This window comes from Brachyhypopomus gauderio, chromosome 16, assembly GCF_052324685.1.
Source record: "Brachyhypopomus gauderio isolate BG-103 chromosome 16, BGAUD_0.2, whole genome shotgun sequence".
Taxonomy (NCBI): domain Eukaryota; kingdom Metazoa; phylum Chordata; class Actinopteri; order Gymnotiformes; family Hypopomidae; genus Brachyhypopomus; species Brachyhypopomus gauderio.
In genome coordinates this window covers 15,125,701-15,148,657 of record NC_135226.1, presented here as the reverse complement: position 1 = coordinate 15,148,657, position 22,957 = coordinate 15,125,701, and the positions used below count along the sequence as shown (strand labels likewise).

Genomic DNA, 22,957 nt, shown 5'->3' with positions numbered 1-22,957 from the left:
CGGAAAAGCACACTAGTAAAATGAGCATATCCAGACATGTTATCTCAGTTTAACGCAATCAGCTATTTGTGTCCCCCAAAGCTACAGACACGAGCCCAGAAGAACAGCACTAGTGGAATTCATTCAATCAGGCTGAATTAATAGGAAGTGATCATAATCTATTTATCTACCACACACACATTGTAAAGCTCAGCGTCAAACAAGACCCATATAAATGAGACCAACTTTGGTTTCCACATTTGTAAAACAAGATAAAAACAAGACCAATAATTTAATTTGGGTCAGAAACAGTGGCGGAGTCTTGTTTGAGCTCTGATAACAAATGAGTCAAGTACTCACCTTTCACAAGGAGGTTAAATAAACCTTCACAATTATTACAGCCCTCACACATCTGAAAGAAGGCATTGATGTGTTTGAGTAGAGCTAATTACCTACATACTGAAGCAACTGAAACAAAGAGGAAACCCTCATAGTTGGATGTCCAGAATTTGACATCGTACCGAGTATAGAATGTCTGTGTCAGATATCGTTCTATTGAGTGGAACAGGCTGATTGCAAGCATTTAAAAAAACAATCTGGGGACATCTTGGTTATTCATCAAGTAAAAATCAAGTCACTGCCCAACCCCCACTTCCCCAGAAGGGAAGTGCTGATTCCAGACCAATTGCAAGATGTCTGGGTGAAGCTGTCAACTCCAGGACATCACGGCTAAAAGCTGCAGAAGCACACAAAGCTCCCAACAGCTGCAGGGTAATGGCACAGATCAGAAACATCTTCGGTCGTGGTGGCACGGGCGACTCCGTGACCCGGGGAGTGAAAGCGCCACCCCACACCACCACCCCCACCAACCCCCACCCACGACCACCATCTGCCCCACACCTGTTCGCATGACTCGGCACCGGCAGGACTCTATGCTAACGGCGGCTGACTCCCCACGCCTGCCGCAGACACGGCCCCGGTGCAGCACAGGCGGACGGATGTGTGGAGAAGATGATTCAGGCCACGGACAGGCAGAGAGTCTGATGGACACGGACGCAGCATCATGCCGCGAATAATGAACAAAAGCTCACCGGGGAGGTAAGCAGACTTTGAAGCTCACATCTTCTTTGTGTGTGTGTGTGTGGGTGTGTGTGTGAGACAGAGAGAGACAGAGAGAGACACAGAGCGAGAAAGAAGCTTTAAATGTGATTGGTGTGGATGCTCTGTGCTCCAGACTGTGTGTGTATTGTGACCCAGACAGATCTTGACAGTCTCCCACACAGGGCTGGTGACTCCAGGCCTGGGATCCGCTTGCCAGCGGCCTGTCACTGCACTGTTTTTGTGTGTGTGAGTGTGTGTGTATATATATATATGTGTGTGTGTGTGTGTGTGTGTGTGTGTGTGTGTGTGTGTGTGTGTGTGTGTAAAAAACACTCCCACTAAATATAAACAAAAGTCACACCAGCTACCACTTCGTGCAGCACTATAAAATCGGGCAAACACACTTATCATGGCTTCCCCGACTCAAGCACCTATAGCCGTGTTCCCAAACACACTTATCATTTCTGCCTTCATTCAGACACATAAAGGCTTTATGTTTAGGCCCCGTGAGCTTATCTGTGTCCATTCACTTTCCATTACATCACAGTCCACCCTGCAGTGGGAAAGTCAGACACCACAGCAGAAGGCTATTTCAACACAGCAATAGAGAGGACTGAACACCATGTAAGGTAAGACTGGGGAGCAGCGACGACCTGGTCCACAAGCACGGTCCTCAGCAGCAGAACAGTAGAGCTCTCCCCTCAACCGATGTCCCTGTTTCACTGTCACTTCCAGCACACTGCACCGAACAAACGGGCAAAAAAAACACGTAAAAGTAAAAAGACTGGACCTACTAGGTTATATGTTAACAGAGACTGGTGGGGTTCTGGAGTAAGGGAGAAAAACAATGAAAAGTGTGTGTGTGTGTGTGTGTGTGTGTGTGTGCGCGTGTGTACACACCACCAACAACCCAGAAAGTCTGCTGTAGCCCTTAGATGGACAGAAGGGAGATATGTGACAGCATCACTAGCGTAAGGGACATTTCATTTCTACTAAAGTCTAATTAGTTTTCAGCAAAGCAGTGGGACAGGTGCTCAGGTGCTAAAGGAGTTCTTCAATGATGTTTGTTGGTGGTGCTCCGTGGACATAAGAGTCAGCAATGAAAAACAATGGAAACAGGCAACACACCTGTGTGTTGCCTGTTTCCATTGTTTTCTAATTAGTTTTCAGTTCAAATTTATTTATGGCTAAATTTATTTAAGGCCCTGAATAGCTTGTAGGTAATAGACAATCCGTTTTCCCCAATGCCAGTGACTGTGCGATTAACATTTATAAACCTAAGTGGAAACTTAAATCTTAATCATAAACCCTGGTAAGATCAAGCTGAAGAGATTCTGCTGAACCTTGCGTCACAACACTACAAACACATAGGAGATATTATTTATATATATATAAATAATATAAAATTATATAAAATAAAATTATTTTTTTCTTCACTTCATTTTAGGCGAAATATTTAAGTAGGAACATACAGGAATCACATTAGATGAGAAAGAGGACAGACAGGGGTGGGGAAAGGGAGATGGAGAGAGAGGCAGACAGTGAGAGAGAGACAGCAACAGAGAGAGAGACAGTGTGACAGAGGTGGAGAGACAGGGTGCATCTCTGTTAGGCTCTCAGCCTTTTACCCTGACAATTTGCCAGAAGCAGTGAGTGCACACACACTACTGCCACAAACACACACACACACACACACACACACACACACACACACACACACACACACACACACACACACACACACACACTACTGCCAGTGGGTATGAGATCAGTGCAGTCAAGCAGAGGAGAGGAAGGTGCAACAGAGTCTCTCTCACACACACACCCACGCACACACACAGACACGCACGCACACACACGCACGCACGCACGCACACACACACACACACACACACACACACACACACAGCTCAGCTCTCTCAGCGTACACCCCCTCCCACACTCATCCACGTATAATCAAGGTGATTGATTCAGCGTCACTAACTGAAACAGTAGCTCTGCGTGGGGCCTTACAGGAGTACAGACAGGCCTGTGGCAGGGGCCCCAGGGACAGCACATCTAGGGAGAGAGGGGTGCTGGGAGCCCAGCCCTTCTGCACTGCCTGTCAGGCTGCTGGGAGCCCAGCCCTTCTGCACTGCCTGTCAGGCTGCCGGGGGTCCCACAACACACAGCACGCCACATTAACATCCATTAAGCCTTCCTAAGGCACTGTCGCCACATCGTTGCATTGCTCCAGAAAACCGCGGGGGCCCCATACTAATCACTTACGTGCTAATGAGCGAGAGACAGCGTGCGCCCTTGAAGACTTGATGGCCAGCGATTATCGGCTGGCCAAGTATCTTTTCTTAGAGATAATATGTAATGTGCAAGAACTGAAATGACTGTTATTTTGGCTGAAAAAAGAAGACTGGTACCCTGAAGCTCTGAGACACGAAAAACCTGGTAAGGCAAGATGGATACATGGGAGAGCAGGGACAAACGAATCACCTTGGAGGTTTGAACATTAGCTAAAAGAACAGTGTTCAACTCCAACCCCCACAGTGAAGGTCAGTGTCTCTGGGAGCGTCTGCCTGCTATCACTGAAACACCCACCAGTGGCATTTTAGCGACATTTCAACAGCGTTTCCTAATTAACGTCTGCCTCTAGCACATCAGGCAAGAATCCCTACATTTGACAGACTAATTAGTCCAATACCTCTGGACACCTAGCACCTCCTGTTCTCGGCTCCATCAGTCAAACGCTCCCAAGGGACCGTGAGAGAAGAGGGGTGTAGAAGTTAAACAAGACAGAATAATGTGCTGGATCCACTAGGAACCTCCTAAAGAAAGAGCTCTGAACTCCTGCTGGATTTGAAGGGGGGGGACAAAAAGCAATAAGTAAGAGATAATAATCTGCTGTCAGCTTTAATTCGAGCGTATTCACAGCTATATTGGGTGGACCATGCAGGATTCTAGCCACTTTGGGGCAGGCTGCGCGGCTGGACAAATTATCGTAATTGTAAATAAGATTGTCTTGTTTACTACTTGATTGAAAATGGCTCGCAAACAGCGTGTGTCTGAGGTCTGTAACTCATAGACATCAGCGATTTCCCTGGGCTTCCCTGATGAGGCTCTGTGTGGGTTTCACGCCTTGCTTGACTGGGGGATGTTGAAGCTTCAGTTGTGTCTTTGGTAAGTGGAAAGCAAGTTCCGTGAGCACAAGCCGTGAGACTGTCAAGATCACGTCGCATTCTGGAGCAGTCCACAGCTGTTGCAGGACTGTTATGGGGTCATTATACTGCAGCAGAAAGGCACTCGTTCGTTTTGAACTCCTGAGTTTCTTCTGGGCCGTTTCCACCTTCTTCCAGCTGCAACCGTCTGCAGTCGCTTCGTCACTAAAGTGAGCGGCACCACCGGCGGCCGTGCCTGTGCACGCCTGCACGTCTCACGCATGAGATGCTTCACTGTGGATCAGGAGAACGTCCTGGTTCTTTCCGTTCCTCCACACGTCCCCTCCAGCAGCCTGCGACAGGTTCGTCTTCCTTTCATTTGTCTAGAACACTTTGTCCCTAGCAAAATGAGTCCTGGCCATTGTGTTCTGGAGTACCTCTGGTGTCCCACGGCATTCTGGACCATTCTTCATGGCATTCTCTGACATATCCCACATTATTGAGTGGTTTAGTTATTATTGAAGGTACAATAGAGGTCTTTCCAAGGTCACGATTGCATTTAAGCGTGGCAGTATACACCCAGCTTAACACACATGTACATCATCACAGATGACTTTGACTGGCCTAATGCATTCTCAGACTAATTATGCAACAACACACAGCTAACCAAGAAACAACTAGCACAACATCAATTTTTTTACTGAGCCAAGACACCACGAGCAGCATCTTTGTTACAGGAGTTATGGAGTGTACTGTAACTGTACAATAACTGACACGTCATGTTAAAATTTAGATTTCATTTCTCCAAAAGACCAAAACAGACCAACAAATCACAGAAACAAGCGAATTCTCCTGTCCCTTTTTTCTTATGCTGGGACACCTTATATTATTAGTAGATTTCCTTAAAAGGCATTGTGTGTGCAGCAGTCATGTTCCTGAGTGCTTTCTCCCGGTTTGTTGTGCGTGTTTACAGAGTGTGACAGGAGGACTTCCACTTCCTGTACACCAGGTCCCTGTAATCACCCCTCATTTGCCCTGACAGACAAAAATAGGCACATGAAGACACAACATCAGACTATCTGCGCACTGAAATTAATTATTTCCCATATACGGTCCCACACACGCTAACCATATTTCCAATGTGTTTATATGCTCTGGTGTGACGGAAGCCACTTCAGGAAGCAGTTTGAGCCTTGGCGTGATCACAGTAACTGAGCATGTGTGATCACTCTGTTCACAGGAACAAGCGCTCACAGGGCACATCAACAAAAGGGGTTCAAAGGTCAAAGGAATGATCACGTGGTTGAGTGGGCCGTCTCGAGTGGGCCTGGGGCTTAAAGTTTGGGGTGACTAATGTTTTGTGTAGACAAGAATTGCAGTGTTGGCAGAATGACTAAACACTTCAGCGAGGGCTAAAGTACGTGGCTGATTTTTGGCTGCATTCATCATCCTACTGTACGAGTGTTGGGTCAAACGGAAAAGATGACGGCCGACAGGTTCTACATCAAATTATTAAATCAGCCACTCAAAGTTTATTGATATAGTGCTTTTTACCATAGACGTGGTTACAACAGCTTTATACATAACCAGATACAAGCCCACAAAGAGCTAGCCAGAGGCGATTTTGATGAGGAAATATTCCCTGAGGCTGAAAGAAAGAAACCTCGAGAGGAGGTGAAATTCAGAGAGGGGAACTCATCCTCCTCCTCATGACACTGGACAAGATAAAACAGATTCAAACTTGTTAAACTTGCAACCGTCTGTAGTTGCCTCATTCCTACACTTTAAAGGTAATGAATGGAATGTCTTTGTCACATTAAATGTGGAGCCATTAATATGCAACATGCCACTTTTTTATAGGTCAAAGTTAACTAAACAGACCTTTCAAAAATAATGTTTTTTGTAGGCTTCAATCAATCTCACAAGCCTCCTGCTGTAATTATGGACTAGAGAAAAAATACCCCAAAAAGACCTATAAGCTAACAAAGTCTTTCATTTGTACATGAATGCTGACCATCAAATCAATTTACAAAATTGCTTTCTCTCACTCAAGCTTAGCTCTGCTGTCAAAGCCTTCTTTTTACCAAAACGATTTTGTTGGCTCTAGGCCAACTTGCTTGCTCTGGAGTACAAAAAGACATCATTTTGTTTGGTCAAGCTAGTCATGTGACTAGCACAGGAATCCTCCCATTTCCAGTTTTGACTTCGTCAAACACTGTGGAGGTTAATAGACTCTGTGTAGTTCACTTTGGGAGATTACATGGTAGTCAGGAATCTTAATTTGCTCTAATCGTATGACCCACGGTCCTCACACTCATCTTCAGTAAGCTCATTAGGGGTGTGTGCAGGTGGAGGGGTCGAGGGGAGGGGGGTCAGACCCACTACATCATCATCCTCAGCTGTTTCTGGGACCTTCATCCCTCCTCCTGCTGTAACCATCTGCAGTCGCATCATCACTAGAGACAAATGAGTGGACCACGCACGAGATGCTTCACTTTGGATCAGGAAAACGTCCTGAATGTTTTTTTTCTTTCTTTCCTGCACACTATCCAGTGTAGATGAAAATAGTGTTAAATTGATGCATTGTTTCATTTGATCTCATAGTCTGCAATTTGACCCGACATAACCTGATAGACAAACGTATATAGGAGCAACACTAGGGCTGTGACGGTATGGATTTTTTCTTACTGCGGTGAGAGAGCAACGTATCACCGTGGTGAAGCGGTTAACCGCGCATGCACATGCAAAAAAACATGCACTTTTAAATTAACAAAAACTTTATTAGTCGCAATCACTTTACGCAAATTATGGCCATAATACTGTTAATAATGACGTGAATAACGTGAATTATAAATATCTTATTTTTCCATCTTCATGTTCCTTGCAAGACAAACCAACATGTTCAACATGTTCACCGGTATAAGGGACGATCTAAATGAGGTGGCAATGTTGCCTGCCGTGCTGAATACACGCTTCGATGGAGTACTCGTTCGTGGCAATGTTTGACAGAAGAGGGAATCGATTTTGATTATTCCGCCACCAGGCAAGTGGATCCGAATGCGAATCGAGGGCTTCTTCCTGCAAATACCTCGCGAGTTCAGTGTCCGCACGGATTCTCCTGGGGACCGGAGTGGAGGTCTTTTCTTTTCTTTTTGGAAAATGTTGTATAAGCCACACCGGGCTAAAAGCTGCATATATCTACTGAACTGAACACATTTAACTGAACTGATCAGTTTCTGAACGGTGCCTGTAGCATTTCATGTGCGACAGTTTTGGCTTTCAGCCGGTGTTGTGTCGAATTCCGAGTCCCCTCGTTTATCCGCATAAAGACAATACAGATTATATTGTCGATTTATGTTTCTATGCATAAATAAGAGCTAGACATTAATTATCCATCACAGCAAACGACACGGCATTATCTATGTCCAAAGCCACACTGGCTCAAGAGTGTTAATTATTTTAAATAAAAAACACATCGGCTATACCGAAGTTCACCTCTGACCACATGACTCCCATTGACATCACTGTAACTCCCGAATATCATCTGTAGCATCTTTATGCGTGTGCAAACGAGGGGAGTCGGATTCTGCCGGGGATTCGGAATTTGGCAAATGTTGGTTTGAAAAAAATTCTCCGTCGTGCCTGCTGCTTGCATGTGCTAAATGAAAATGAGCACTTTCTTCTTTGATTTACAACTTTGACCTACCACCTGATTCACTTTCTGCTCCGCCCCCTGACGGTTGAAGAAAAAACTACAGAAAAGCTGCACCCCATTATAAACCGCATGGTTCAAATCGTGGGGTGAAAACGTAGTGGCTTATACTCCGGAAAATACGGTAATCACACACAAAAATCCAGCACACACCCCCCCCATTCCCCAACGCCCATTTAATTAATGGACTGTTCCTCTCGTGTACACAGCGATTGCAATGGAAATGTTTTTTCCATGTTTTTTTGCAATGGAAATGATTCATTTTATAGATAAATAAATAAACGGCGGTAATGAGCTCAACACCGCGGTAGGCATTACATAACCGCGGTGTTGTGGTAATGCGGTTATCGTCACAGCCCTAAGCAACACTATGTCAACCAGGTGGTTTTCAGAAGCAAAGCGATATGCAATATATTGGAACTTTATAGCATCTACTAGCAAGCAGACGAGGACAATGTCTACATTATCTTTAGCTTGTGACTCACATCTTACCTTCGGAAGGAGAAATGGGAACGGCGCAAAGAGTGACAGAAAGATCTGAGAGGTGATTAAAGGGGTTTTTTATATTTCAATCAGCGATGGAAAAAAGCAAATTTGTTTTCAATCTTTGGTGCACTTGTGCAAGATTGTGCAAGCTTTGTCATAAAATGGCCAATATATGTATTATGTGTGTGTGTTAGTGTTTGTGTGTGTGTGTGTGTGTGTGTGTGTGTGTGTGTGTGCATATATACATGTTCCTTCCTCCCCTGGGTTTGGCCTTCCTGTGCAGAGCTTCACCACTCTCACCAATAACCACCCTCCTTTAATACCCCAAAACACAGTCATGGCCTAGTGTAGGGGAACTGGTCTTGTGACCAGAGGGTCGTGGGTTCGATTCCCAGACCTGAGGCCATGACTGAGGTGCCCTTGAGCAAGGCACCTAACCCCAACTGCTCCCCGGGCGCCGAGCTAGGACTGCCCACCGCTCTGGGCACGTGTGATCCACAGCCCCCTAGTAATCACTAGTGTGTGTGTGTGTGTTCTAACTGCACAGATGGGTTAAAAGTGGAGGACAAATTTCGATTGTGGTGTAAAAATCACAATTGACAAATACGGCACATTTACATTTACACATATACATTTACATCAGGTGCGACTCTGCTGCAGTGTCTATAAACCCCCGAAGACACTAGACACTCTGAACAGCCGTTCTATGTGGGATGGGGCATTAATGTCTGTTCGGTTCAGAGAATTTACCCATGTAGTCGTCTTTGCTCTTACCTTGTGTCTGGTCAATGTGTCCCAAGGTCTCAATCTGTTCAACGAGGTCGTTGGAGTTCCACTGACTCATCCCCAATAGCATAGCTGTCTTCCCCTCCAGGACCTCTGTAAGGAACCCACACACAGAGGCACAAATATACACAATGAAGCATGTTTTAGGATGCGAGATTGTCTTGCACGTGATGACTGGAGTCATCAGCCTTTCTCCTGGTGCTTGGAGGACTACCCCTAGCCTGCGGGGAAGCGGATGGGCGGCTGCAGGGCGGGATTTGCAGCTCTCCTCGGGTCTGGACAGTGCGGGACAGCATGCGGGACAGTGAGTGTGACAGCCATCCATCAAGCTTGCTCGTCTTAATCAAGCTGCGGGACCATTTGGGCGAGCTACGTCTCGTGCTGTTCTCCCTCCTGTCGTTTCCATGCTAGCTCGTGCGGACACGGACGCACAAGTGCTCACGGATCCAAAATGGCGGGGACGGTGGGGGGTTGATGGGCAAGCAGAACAGGGCTGTTAAGCCAAATGCTGTAAACTACTGACTCATCGAGCTGGGAATGGACCTGATCAGTACATTTTAGGGAGAGATTAGGGGAGATGGAGTGAAGCTGAGAGGGAGAGAGAACGCAAACGTGTGTGGGTGAGGGGGCGGGTGGGGGTTTGGGTTGGAGGGGGGGACCTCGCTTTTCAGAAGTGTGAAACGTGTTTACCACAGAAGAGGAAGGAAAGGAGCAGTGAAGGAAACAAAAACAAGCAGGGGAATAAATAAAGCAGCTAATCCCATCCCATCACATCCCAGCTAATCCCATCCTCACTAAAGGTGTAAGAAAGCTTCTTACTGCCCCTGAAGAAGGATCATAACCAAACCTTCTAAAAGAACACAAACAGAAACAGAGACGGTGTCTGAAGAAAGAGAGGAAGGGCCTGGTGGTTTCTGATCTTCATTAATAGTACAGTACTGACATGACCTGCAAGACTTTTGCAAGTTCTCAGTGAAGGGCAGAAAAGCCAAACACCTCCCCGCAGAAATTAAGCACTAAATATTCTTTATTCTTTTCCTTTCCATGCTGTACAACGCTTGAGCATTGAGAGCTTGGATTACTGAAACCGTAGAGATGTGGGGCTGATCAAGCCGACAGGAAGTGAAGTACTGAACCATACAAAGTAAGCCATTACAAAACAATGAACCGTTCTGAATGAAGGCAATTAAACGTACAACAAATCTGAAATAACAAGGCTTAACACACCGAATTCTTAAAAAGGCCTGAATTAATGAGGTCCTAGGGGTGGCGGTTCCCTTGAACGCATTTCTCACTCGAGAATTTTTCATATTCAGTATGAAAAAACAAAGGAAGCAACAACAGAAGAAGAGGAGCTGTCAGATGGGCCGTCTGTGGAGCAGGAGCGGCCCGGTGCAGACGGGAGAATGACGGCATCCTGCAGGTTGGTTTATTTCACCGCGCTTTCTTCCCGCTACACTTTTAGGCTGCAACAGATGATACACCAGAAGAGTCTGAATACATGAATAGCAAATGTGCCAAAACCAAATCCAGTGAATCCAACTTTGTTTCTCCAACAATGTTTCTTAAAGAATATCCTTTTTTAACGACAAAGAAGCGGAATAAAGCTCTGGTGCATTAAGTTGATCGATCACTTTAAAAACGTCCAAAAAGAACCAGAAGGGTTGACCTCATACTCTACAGCGAGGGGGGGGTCATGAGGAAGGAGGTCAGGGTCCACGTGGTCCAAGATCATCTACATCCGCAGACACAGGAAACAAACAGCCATCTCATTTCCATCAGCTGGACTGAGGTGCTCCCATTGAAAACCGCAAAAGTTCATAAACACTGGGAGAAATTTCTGCATGTCACAGCATATGTTCGTAGGAGAGTCACAAGGGTGACTTGGCATGAATCAAAGTCAAAGGACGTGATTTTTTTTTTTTACTCATATGAGCGCCACACTAGAAAATGGGTTCTCCATCAAGCTTTACATATCTCCAGTAAACCTGAACCACTGTTTTTGAACACTGACCAACCTGTGAGGTCACTGACCAACCTCTGATGATAGTTGTTCTAGTCGCACTCCGGCAAAAACGAGTGTTCATGCAATCTGGCAAATCTGCACTACAATCACAATCTAATCACACTGCGACTGAACTCGGTCGGCTGCCTGGTCACGTGCGGAGAAGCACAAACTCAGACGTGCGACTCGCTCAGAGGATCCACGAGTCGGGGGAGCAGCTGTCATCTGCATTTTCTCATAATCATACGCACGATGATCCAAGTCAAGTAAAACCCACCTGAAAAACAACCTTCTCCCCTATTCCCAACACTAAATGAAGGGAATAATATGTTAGACAATGCCCTTTGGTCTTACAGAACTCACTTTTAAGTAGATTTTGAGTAATATAATTACCACGGCTTGACGACAGGGACAGCAGAACCCTGGCAGAGCTGAAGGGCTGAAGTGTGTGACCAGCCAATCGGCTCAGGCCGCCAGTGCATAATCAATAAGGAAAAAAGCTTCAAGAAATCTCAGTGCTGCCATGTAGCAAGGTGTCGCGCTAATTATTTAGTAATGGCAGCAAAATGAATGACTGTGGAACTATAATAAATTGGCCAACAAACGCACCTCCGGTAGCAATTTATGACCTCTTTAAATCAGGGGCTCCAGTTAATGCATCACTGTAAATATGGTGTGGTTAGGCACACCCAGACTTCATCACTGAAGTGAATGTGCTCCAATAACAGATCTGGATTAACCACTATGGAAATTTGTCAAACATGTCAAAGACGCAGGGAGCAGAGCTGTTATGGGTTGGCACATTTGCTGAAGGGATTTTTTTTTTCATTTTTAATTTGTCTCACTGCTCTTGTGAGCAAAACAAGAAATTATTTACCATTGTATTTTTTGGACCATGATTATAAACAAGGTTAAAGTGTTGGGTTCAATGGTTTGAGTGAACTACAGATTGAGGCAATGTGGGGGCACAGATGTATACTACTTAATATTGGAAGAGGCGTACAGTGCTTGAAGCCAGCAATGAGTAAAAACACAGGCAGGTACACTTATATAAGCTTTCAGGGCATTCAGACAATGTGACCTTCAGTACATTATGTCTTCACCAAATCGCTATACACGAGTTTCACTTCAGAAACATTTAAGATTCATCACTTGTTCCAGACATCGCCACTGGATGCCTGGAGTTAACAGGACTCGGTGAAGCTTCTATTTATATCCTGCACCCGCCCTGGAAAAGAATGGCTAATGACTTCCTACACGGAGCCTCGCTTCTGTGCATCGCCGCGCCGCAAGACGGAGGGGAGCGGGCGGAGGGGTGGGGGAGTTGGGGGAGGTGTGTTTAGCCGAGCCCCTCCTCACGGAGCCGCAGAGAGGCGAACGCACACGGCTGAGTGGAGGTGTCAGGCAGGTGAAGGCGTGCTGCCAGTGATCTGTGATTATGACCAGTCTCTTCTCCTCCCGCCGTGCGATTTCACCGCGACTGTTGCACATTGAGCGGCGGAGGGCACACAAACAGAGATACCCAGGAAGAGCCGTCGACACCTATGGAGATGACACGCAGGTGCACACACACACACACACACACACACACACACACACACACACACACACACACACACACACACCCCACAAACACCTCACTGGTGTCAGCCGCAGACATGTAAGTAGGATTTCTTGAAAGCTCATCTCCACATGCATGCATACACGCTGTCCTTCACCACATTAGGTTGTTGTTTTTCTTGCCATTCTTGTTTTTGTTTGGCTAAAAGTGTTTCACACGTCATCCGTTTCCTGATAATCTGCACTTGTTACAAACAACTTCATTCAGGAGGCCACCCTCAACAGGCAGCAGCCATAGTACTAGAAACTGCAATCCACATGAAGCTCCATTAAGTCAATGTCATTGGACCTGAAGTCTTTCACACCTCTGCAGACAGCAACGAGACCTGATTAGATGGAAAACTTAAAAGGTTTCGAATGGCTAAAAGCATTTAAATCCAGATCTGCGAGCGTCGCACCATTATTTTTACCTTTCTTCGTAATTCCAAGCAGAAGTGAAGAGAAGGCTTCTGAAAATGCCCAAAGATCTAGTTTATGTCCTCACCCCATGGAGAGACGGTACATCTGTTGAGCATCCATCAAACAGACTGGCCCACAAGCTGCTCCTCAGAGTGCCTGCTGTAGCTTGTGCCTTTAGCATCTCCCCGGTAATGGTTTGTGGCAGCATAATACATTTTTCTCATGGCTCCATTCCTCCGGTGTCTTTATAGCATGGGAGGAGGCATTAATCACAGGGGAATAAAGAAAAGCCCTGGAGGTTCATTGTCGAGGTCCAGAGAGCCGAGCACGCTCTTTGAATCCTGCTCCTCTTCTGTCATCTTCTGCCCTCCCCTCTATAAGCTTGCCTCGGGTACCCCCCCCCCCCCCCCCCCCCCCCAAAAAAAAAAAAACAACAAGCATGCTAGAATGTGTCTAGAAACGATGTGTTTTCCAGGATTCTGTCTCATTGTGGTTAATGATTCGTGTCAGAAGATAAGGTGGCACGGCATCTCTGCTTGATGAGGTTTCTGAAAGAGGGAAAAAGTTCTCCCACAAAAGCAATCAAGAAGTGCGATTTCATCTTTGTTATCACCATGAAATGGGCTGGAGTTGAACCGAAGTGCTCAGTGCAGCGGTGGGACAGGACGGTCTGACCAGATGAGTCCAATTAGAGGTAAATATGGAGACGTGCGTGTTACTATTTATCTCTGCCAATGGAGAAAGAGCCAACAGTGTACATATAAATAATAAATAAATATAAATAAATAAAACCCATGGAACACAAACACGCCACAGCATGTATTATCTTTAATAATAACAAGATCTTTATAGTTTAAGCAAATGTTCCTTACTACAGTACCAAAAACACAAAGTACACACGTTAATAAAATGCCTAATAAGTTCCTGCATAATTCTTCATCTTGGCAGACAGTTTCATCAGAACTATAATTGAAAGAGCATGTATGCATTTACTAAAGTAGGTGGCGTGCCCCCGGCCCTGGAGACCTCAGGAGGGGCTGCGGAGTTGCTGTGGTCTCGAACGGTGACGCGTCAGCTTCAATCACACAAGCGAATGCCCTCTCTCTGCTCCGCCCCCTCAGAAGAGTCTCAGAAGAGTCTCAAATCACTACAGCAACTGGTACCACATGACTGACCGGCAGAGATGTGAACACAGCTGCTTCTAGCACTGCATTGACATCTGTCCCCGGGGGCTGCTTCAGTCATGCTGCCTCTTTCTTATCAAACTCGATGGTAGAAAAATCAGTCTCAGTCCTGACTTTCAGAGAAGGTAAGAAAATACTGAATTCTAGCAGAACACATCTACTACTAGCTCACGTATAACATGAAGCTACTATAACCCAAATGCTTTCATAGTAAAAACAAAAAAAAAAAATTCCCAGAGCAAACGTGACATTTCCGAAGGTCACCGCAGACGGCTGGAATACAGCTCACGTCAGCGAGCCGGACAGAATGAAGGCAGGCGTGAACAGCCACAATAGAGCCGGGCAGGTCGGGCAGGCCGGCGGTCGCCGCTGTGCTGTTTTCATCGCCCGTGATCGACAAGCGCGTGCGTCTCTGACCACACGCTCACAGTAAAGGGTTGAAAACAGACACTGGGTCTGGCTGCACACAACGCGGCTGCAATACGGCGTGCTTCGCTATGCTGGATAGAGAATCCTTATAGAAGTCAAAGCATAGAGAGAACATCAGATTACATGCAGAATTTCTGGAAAAGCCTGTGGTCTGACTTTTTATGCAGGCTCAGAACCACAGAGGTCCATGTTTAACCAAGGAATTTTTCGGAAACAAGGACGTTTGTTCAGTGTGACAGAATTATCGTATAAACACATACGAAACCAGCTCAGTTAAGCATTGTATAGAGCCACGGACATTGTTTACCCAAGCCCAAAACACAAGCTTGGTATGTGAAGTCATTGCATTATCAGTGTATTGGACTGACTAGACAGGCAGTGGATTGGGTGACACCTCAAAAAACGAGGAGCATGTCAGAGAGAAAGGAGGACAGAGGACACACACACACACACACACACACACACACACACACACACACACACACACACACACACAGGAGAGGTGATATCAGGACACCAATGGACAAAAGAGTGACACTAACCACGGGCATCGAAGAACTCATCATCAGAGCTGTCCACAGACTCCTGGGCAATGTCCTGCATACGCCAGTGGGAGGCGCTGTGCTTGCGTAGCGTCACTGTGGGCGAGAAGACGTAAAGAAATGATTAGACATCAGGCCTCAATCGTCCGTGCAATTAATGCACATCCAATCACTTACTGATTAGATCCATCATGGCATTAGCCAAGCCAAACTACACCAAGTTACCAAGTGAAAAATACGTTTACTTTGAAAGCGTTTGTACACAGGAAAAGTTTGCCATCAAGTGCAGAAAAGTAAAATCAAACAGGTTCATGCTTTTCCTGAATGATATAATGATATGAAAAGCAAAAAAAAGAAAGAAATCAAAAACATGAATGTCATGGACATACAGCAGCTAGTAAAATTGTTTGGTCAATTGCTATTCTACAAGAACCGAGCGAACCTCGAGTTTAAGTGCTGGGATTAGAGCTCTTTGAACAACATAGAACAAAGATCCCTGGTGTGCTCAAATTTTAATTTAATGTTAATGTTAATTGTGGAAAATGACATGTCACATCACAATCATCTCCATTCTTTCAGCTTGATTTATACCGTTATAATTATAGATCTGAGACACTGAAGACATCTGTATGGCACATGGGAAATATTTTGTGACAGCCCGTATGTTAACCACATCTAAAGTTACTGTGCTACTTACCACTACTCAACACTACCAAGCCACATAGTTTTTAACAGTATTTAACGTCTTAGCATCACTGAGTCACCATCGCTAAAATACTCTCCTCTTAGCAAACCTTCATCGAACCACTATCGATTTAAGCAGACAGAGGATCGAGGTCAGTTTACCTGCGTCAACCACTCCAACCAGCTCCAGGTCCGCCAGCCCAGCCAGCGCCTTCGACCGCTGGCCAAGGACCAGGGTGACGTCCCCCCCTCTCCTGATGCAGACCTCCACGCTCGGCTCAAACAATGAGGTCGCGCCTCCCATTACCGCAGCCTGGCGTGCCTGCCAGCTCCCGCGTCGCGCCACTACACGACTTTTAATGAGCTTTTCATCTCTGCCTGCCCTGCCAACACTGGAACAAACACTCCTGCCATTAAAGCTCCTTAACACACGCGCACATACATGCACACACACACACACACACACACACACACACACACACACACACACACACACACACACACACACACACACACACACACACACACACACACACGCACCAAGATGGCTATCTGCATTAACCTTTTGCAGCTTTCCAATAAAAACACAAGGCTTTACGCGGTGGCACCCACAGGAGAGGCTTCCTTCTGCCGAGCCCTAATCAGGACCAACACCAAACCACTCAGGCACGTCGTTGCAGAAGGAGCCAAGTGCCAGCCATTACTGAAGACAAAGAGTGCTGTCCAATAAGGAGTCGTGCACCTGTTCTTGACTCTGCAAGGGTCAGTGCACAGAGCGTCCCACTGGAGTTGTGCACCATTCATATGCTCCGTATGTACAATGCCATCGTAATCACAGGCATTGTGTACATAAAATCGTTGACAATAAGAATTACATTCTGTTCATCGGGGGGCAAGATGGCTAGCATGTAGCCCAGTACTGTGATTGAGTACAAATGTGTGCATATGCTGGTCTGGGTTGTTAAAAGTGGTCGGTGTGTGAGTTAAGGCTCTACTGACCAGCACCCAGACCCCAGCACGTCTAATCAAATCCATTCCCTCTCCTGCTCCTAATCTGATTCCTGCGTAATGTACCCTGAAATAAACACAGAGAAGTGTGACGAAGAGGAAGGAGTTTGCAGACTTAGGGAGATGTGGCTAGTGAAGGAGGCAACGTACACAGTCCGTCATTCCACGTCCAACGACACCGGAACATGCCTACACTGGAACATGCCTACACTGGAACATGCCTACACTGGAACACGTCTACACCGGAACATGCCTACACCGGAACATGCCTACACTGGAACACGTCTACACCGGAACATGCCTACACCGGAACATGCCTACACTGGAACACGTCTACACCGGAACATGCCTACACTGGAACACGCCTACACCGGAAGGAACACGCCTACACCGGAACACGCCTACACCGGAACATGTCTACACCGGAACACGCCTACACTGGAACACGTCTACACCGGAACACGCCTACACTGGAACACGTCTACACCGGAACACGCCTACACTGGAACATGCCTACACTGGAACACGTCTACACTGGAACACGTCTACACCGGAACATGCCTACACCGGAACATGCCTACACTGGAACACGTCTACACCGGAACATGCCTACACTGGAACACGCCTACACCGGAAGGAACACGCCTACACCGGAACACGCCTACACCGGAACATGTCTACACCGGAACACGCCTACACTGGAACACGCCTACACTGGAACACGTCTACACCGGAACACACCTACACTGGAACATGCCTACACTGGAACACGTCTACACTGGAACACGTCTACACCGGAACACGCCTACACTGGAACACGTCTACACCGGAACACGCCTACACCGGAACACGCCTACACCGGAACACGTCTACACCGGAACACGCCTACACCGGAACACGTCTACACCGGAACACGTCTACACCGGAACACACCTACACTGGAACACGCCTACACTGGAACACGTCTACACCGGAACACGCCTACACTGGAACACGTCTACACTGGAACACGTCTACACCGGAACACGCCTACACTGGAACACGTCTACACCGGAATGCACCTACACCGGTACACACCTACACCGGAACACACCTACACCAGAACACGCCTACACTGGAACACGCCTACACTGGAACACGTCTACACTGGAACACGCCTACACTGGAACACGCCTACACCGGAACACACCTACACCGGAACACGCTTTCAGCTTCACATGTGATAGCACAAACTGTCCAGACCCCACACGCTTGGCTTCCAAACTCGGCCAGATGATGAATTTTGATGTTATGAGTTATAGTGAGGGTGCCGACCGACGGCCTTTCATCAAGATCCATACCTGGTTTGTTTAGATATGGGTGTGCGCATGACTCTCTTTATGTTAATACTTTAATAAGCGCATAGCTAACTCGCGCCACAGAGAAAGACACATTGCACTTCTGTGGTTGAGGCTGAGGACGAATACACATTTACAGTACCATATAATTGCAAGAGAGCAATAATTCTCCCAGGTGGTGAGAGGACTTATCTCAACCATGAAATTAGCATTATTATATGAGGGATAGCTAATGCTAAAAGGCACATGCATTGTGAGTGGCTTTGCGTTTTGGTGAAAAATGCCTCAGTCTGGTTTTTTCGATCGGATTAGTGGGCATGCGCCGCATTTTTTAACAACTGGAGGGAAACTAATACTATTCAGAGCATACAGAACAGACAGAAGTGCTCATTTGTAAGCAGTCCATGTCCAGCTGAATGAAATGTCAGCAGGGCCATAGGATTCCTTGGAGTGAAACGCGGCCCAAATCTCCTAGAGAGCGCTGTGGAGCGTCTAGCTGGTCGTTAGTTCGTCTTTGCCACTGTAATTGACATGAGTGTAAACGGAGCGTTTGGGCCACAGTGCGTGGCGCTGGCCTGTAAACGCCCGGCATCTGTCACTCTGAATTTCACAGAAGGGCAGTTCGTACACGTGTCGTACACACTGGTTTGCTCCGGAAGCCAAAGATCTTGGTTTTTACGCACAGTTGATGCACAGGACTGCTTTCCTTAAGAGAGAACACACTGCACAAGCCGAGTGTCGACATCGCCTGTCGACTTTAGACGGGACCATCGACCATAGACAGGACACCACCTCCCCCCAGGTGGGGGCAGGAGGTGGTCGGGTTGCTGATTGGTCAGGTGAACACACACACACACCCTGCAGGTGTAGACGTTGAAGACTACGTGGGACTTTAAGAGTGTGGAAGCTCTTTCCCAGCTTTCCTCTTTGCTCCTCTTCCCTACTGTCAATAAAATGAAATGCGAAATTCAAGGGTTTCTGTTCACAAGTACAGAACAGAGCAGTTAGCACTCTTCCCCAAATATGCTGAGCTGTCTTCAGTTCAGGCAGAACAGCGTGAAAAAAAAACTGGGTTTTAAAAAAGAAAGAATAATACTCTTCACTTGCACTTTAAAGCTTTAACATTCCAGTATTTACCAGACGGAGACTTACTACGACGTAGGAGGTAATCCACAAATTAACATCACGTGCTGCCCGCACAGATCAGCCTTACACAGGCACCCAATGGGTTACCTGAAGGCAGTCTGTATTTCTGCCTTCCCATATGGATCTGACAAAAATTACAATTGGGCCTGGCAGAACTTGGCACGGGATGAATAACGTCCTTGGACTCGGCCAAATCCCATTCCAACACGTAATAAAAATCCATCACGAGTTTGGCTTGAGCTTCTCAAAGGAAGGATGGGCCATCCCTCATTCAGCCATTCTGCTAAAGTGCCGGGCTTTGTGCAGAAGACTCATGCGGCCCTTACAACGTGTCGCCATGGTGAGCGAGTGTTCCCACGGCATATGTGCCGTGCGGCTGGTAAACACCTCGGTTTGGCAGCCCTGCGCTCGGAGTGCCACTCTCCACTGCGAAACGCCACATATGCCCCCGTTACGCTGAAAACGCAGACGTGATGAATAACTTTGCATTAGGAAGCAGAGTTCAAGCACTCTCACTCTACAAAGACCACAGCACAGCTCTCCACACCTGTCCCGCCTATCACCTATGAAGAAACGAGAAGGAACCCAACCACATGCACCAAAAACAGACTGGGGTTAAAGGTAACGAGGGAAAGAAAAAAAAAGAGGGACACCAGCACGGCCCAGGTCACAGGTCACAGGTCAACAGGCCTTAGGGGTGCCTGTCGGGGCAACGTGCTGCTCCAGTCTGACCACGCCTCGGGAGCGACAGAGCGAAGCCCTTGAAACCTGCGTGAGCACACGAGAGAAACAACGCCTGCACTGAGGACCACAGGTGCTTACACGCCAGGAGAACTCTTCAATGCCAAAAAATCTGAGAGTAACCCCTATTAAGGCAAGAATTGCACTCTCGCGTGTAAGCACCGCAATCAGATTTTCCCACTGAAGTGGAACGGGTCACTCAAGCATGTCCCAAATGTCATCTCCCTGAGAGAGATCACTGCAGCCCCAGCAGCCGCGGGCTGAAACCTGCTTCGTGCAGGTCCGCTTGCCAAATACAGTCAGACGGAGCTTTCATTTCTGACTTAACCCTGTAAGGAGAGCCACTCAATGCTCTCCGATCGGGATCTACTCAGTCCAAACCGATTGTATAACATTATTATATAACGTGATTGTATAAACTCAGAAAGAACTCCATTAACAAATTCCTCGATTAAATATGGGATGTCCTTGTTGGATAAGAAAATATTTGTTTTTAGCAATGTCCAGGGTTGGACATGGACTAGAAATTGCATTACATACATGTTTTGTCAATAAGGACTATACCCAGGGTTTTGTGAAGTGTCCACTGTTGAACCAACAGTGATGATATAAAAAATGGTGATTGATTTTTACTTGGACAAGTTATAACGCCTCGTGAAGCTCTAATGACATGTCATGGGTTCACAAAGAAGGGGCCGTTTTATTGGCTAGTCTGCATGCACATGGCATCAAGTGATGAATTTGTTTCGATCTCAAGTCCAGTCTTGTGCGTTTAGTTCAAGACATCACAACTTTGTGAAATGTCTCCAAACAAGACTTGAGACATTTCCCTGTTTGTTTATTTCAGTTCATTTTGAGCAGCAATTCTAGTTCCGCTGTAGCTTCCTCTTCTACAGAGATAAATTATGTCAAGCTTTCAACTTGAAAGGTTTTTGGTTTGTTTTGCCCTCACTGTCCTACCAGTTATCTGAAGAGACAATGTTCTGTATCTTGTTCTAGTCTCTGGTTGAATAGCGTTGAGCCACTGGCTCAGACGTGCCTCTGAAAGATATCTGGATGTTGTTTAGCACTCTGCAACATGAACACCAGCCCTACGGTTCCTTCCTTAGACACAGACGTCTGTGGTCTCCAAACTAGTGATTTTCGACATTGGTTCTGTGCTAGGTCAGACACAAAGGACGTGATATTCGAGTCAACCTTCCCTTTCACGGTGTTCCTGATGTGAAGAGATTGTGCTCCCATATACCATAAAAATGCATTAACAAATAAATAAAACCGTCCTTTTTCGCCCTTGTTGTGTTGTGATTCTGCTACGCACAAACTGCTCTGCATGGTCTGGTCTGCTCTTCTCAGGGATACAGGCCAGGCTGCAGTTCTCCACGCAGTCCCGAGAGCTGCGCAAGTGGTCGGGCGCTCGCGCCTCTCTCTCCCTCCGCCGCTTGCTCTCAGAGGGATGCAGGGTAGCTGTGAGCGTGGACCTGCTGTCTGTCACTGCCTCTCGCGCTGGGCTATTTTTAGATCTGTGCTCCATCCAAATCGCTGTGCAAATTAGGCAGCACACAAACATTTCAGCAAGCGCTGAAAACCCGCAACGCATTGTTCAATCTGAAGCCATTCAGGATGGCATATTAGCCATGAATAATTTCTCTTTACGAATCCAAGACCGATACGATAAGAGAGCAAGTGTTACTGATAAAACACAACAGATGGAAAGCAATCACATATGAAATACAGGCAGAAGAACGTGGAGCTTGCATCTAACAACACAAATACGGCAATCTTTTGGTGAAAGACATCAAATTGCTCCCACCTTTAACCATTCTATCTGCCCAACCTTTAATTCTGTAAAGAGGCAATTTTTTGACATCAGGTACGAACCTTAACTGAGGATCCTCCCCAGGATCTCACGGGCTTCCCCAGTAGTGATAAGGGAAGCCATGTTGCCTGCATTCTATATTTTGAACAAGGCACAATCCACATGGGTATTTCATTACAACAGTCATTCAGTGCTCATTAACAAATTTCTCTCTGCACCAGCCAAATTAAATAACTTAAAAGCTTTGTAATGACTTTACTGCTGGATGCAAATGTCCTGGTAAATAAAGATTGAATGGAATCCTCTTGCGCTAACTGACATAGTAATCTATAGGTGAATGAGATTACATGGAAATGAAGCCCTGACCCAGACAATTGACTATGTTTGCAGCTACAGTTGTGTTCATGAACCCAAGTGAAATATCATTCCTTTCAATGTGCATGCGTTTAGCATTTTTACAGCCTTGTGACCGGACATTGCACATAGCAAAACACGTAAGAAAATGCTGAGTTTTATGAATACACAAATTTTAGACGTGCTCAATAAATTCAGCACTGGTGAAATGTAGGCACCCCCCCCCCCCCAAATGGTGTGCGCTCGTCAACGCATCTGGCCCAACCTCCTCTTTGATGTGTGGGTGATTTGGCGTACTTGACCACATTTGGACAGAAGCAATAATGTATAATTGGCAGAGGAACAAGAGCTCCAATTCTGTGACTGAGAGTCTTATTACTACGCTGGTAAATGAAAAACAAACACCCACCCCCCCCTCCCTCTGCCCGCCCACACACACACACACACACACACACACACACACACACCGTTCTCACTCC

At 46.5% G+C, this 22,957-nt stretch overlaps 1 protein-coding gene across 1 annotated transcript in view; it reads right to left on the bottom strand.

Annotated features, from left to right (window-relative positions):
* The window catches only part of pitpnm3 (PITPNM family member 3), a 56,924-nt gene that overhangs the window by 31,323 nt on the left and 2,644 nt on the right, over positions 1-22,957 (bottom strand). The window contains 2 exon segments of the mRNA XM_076976336.1: positions 9,202-9,306; positions 15,393-15,488. Of these exon segments, the coding sequence (XP_076832451.1) occupies positions 9,202-9,306; positions 15,393-15,488 (201 nt within the window).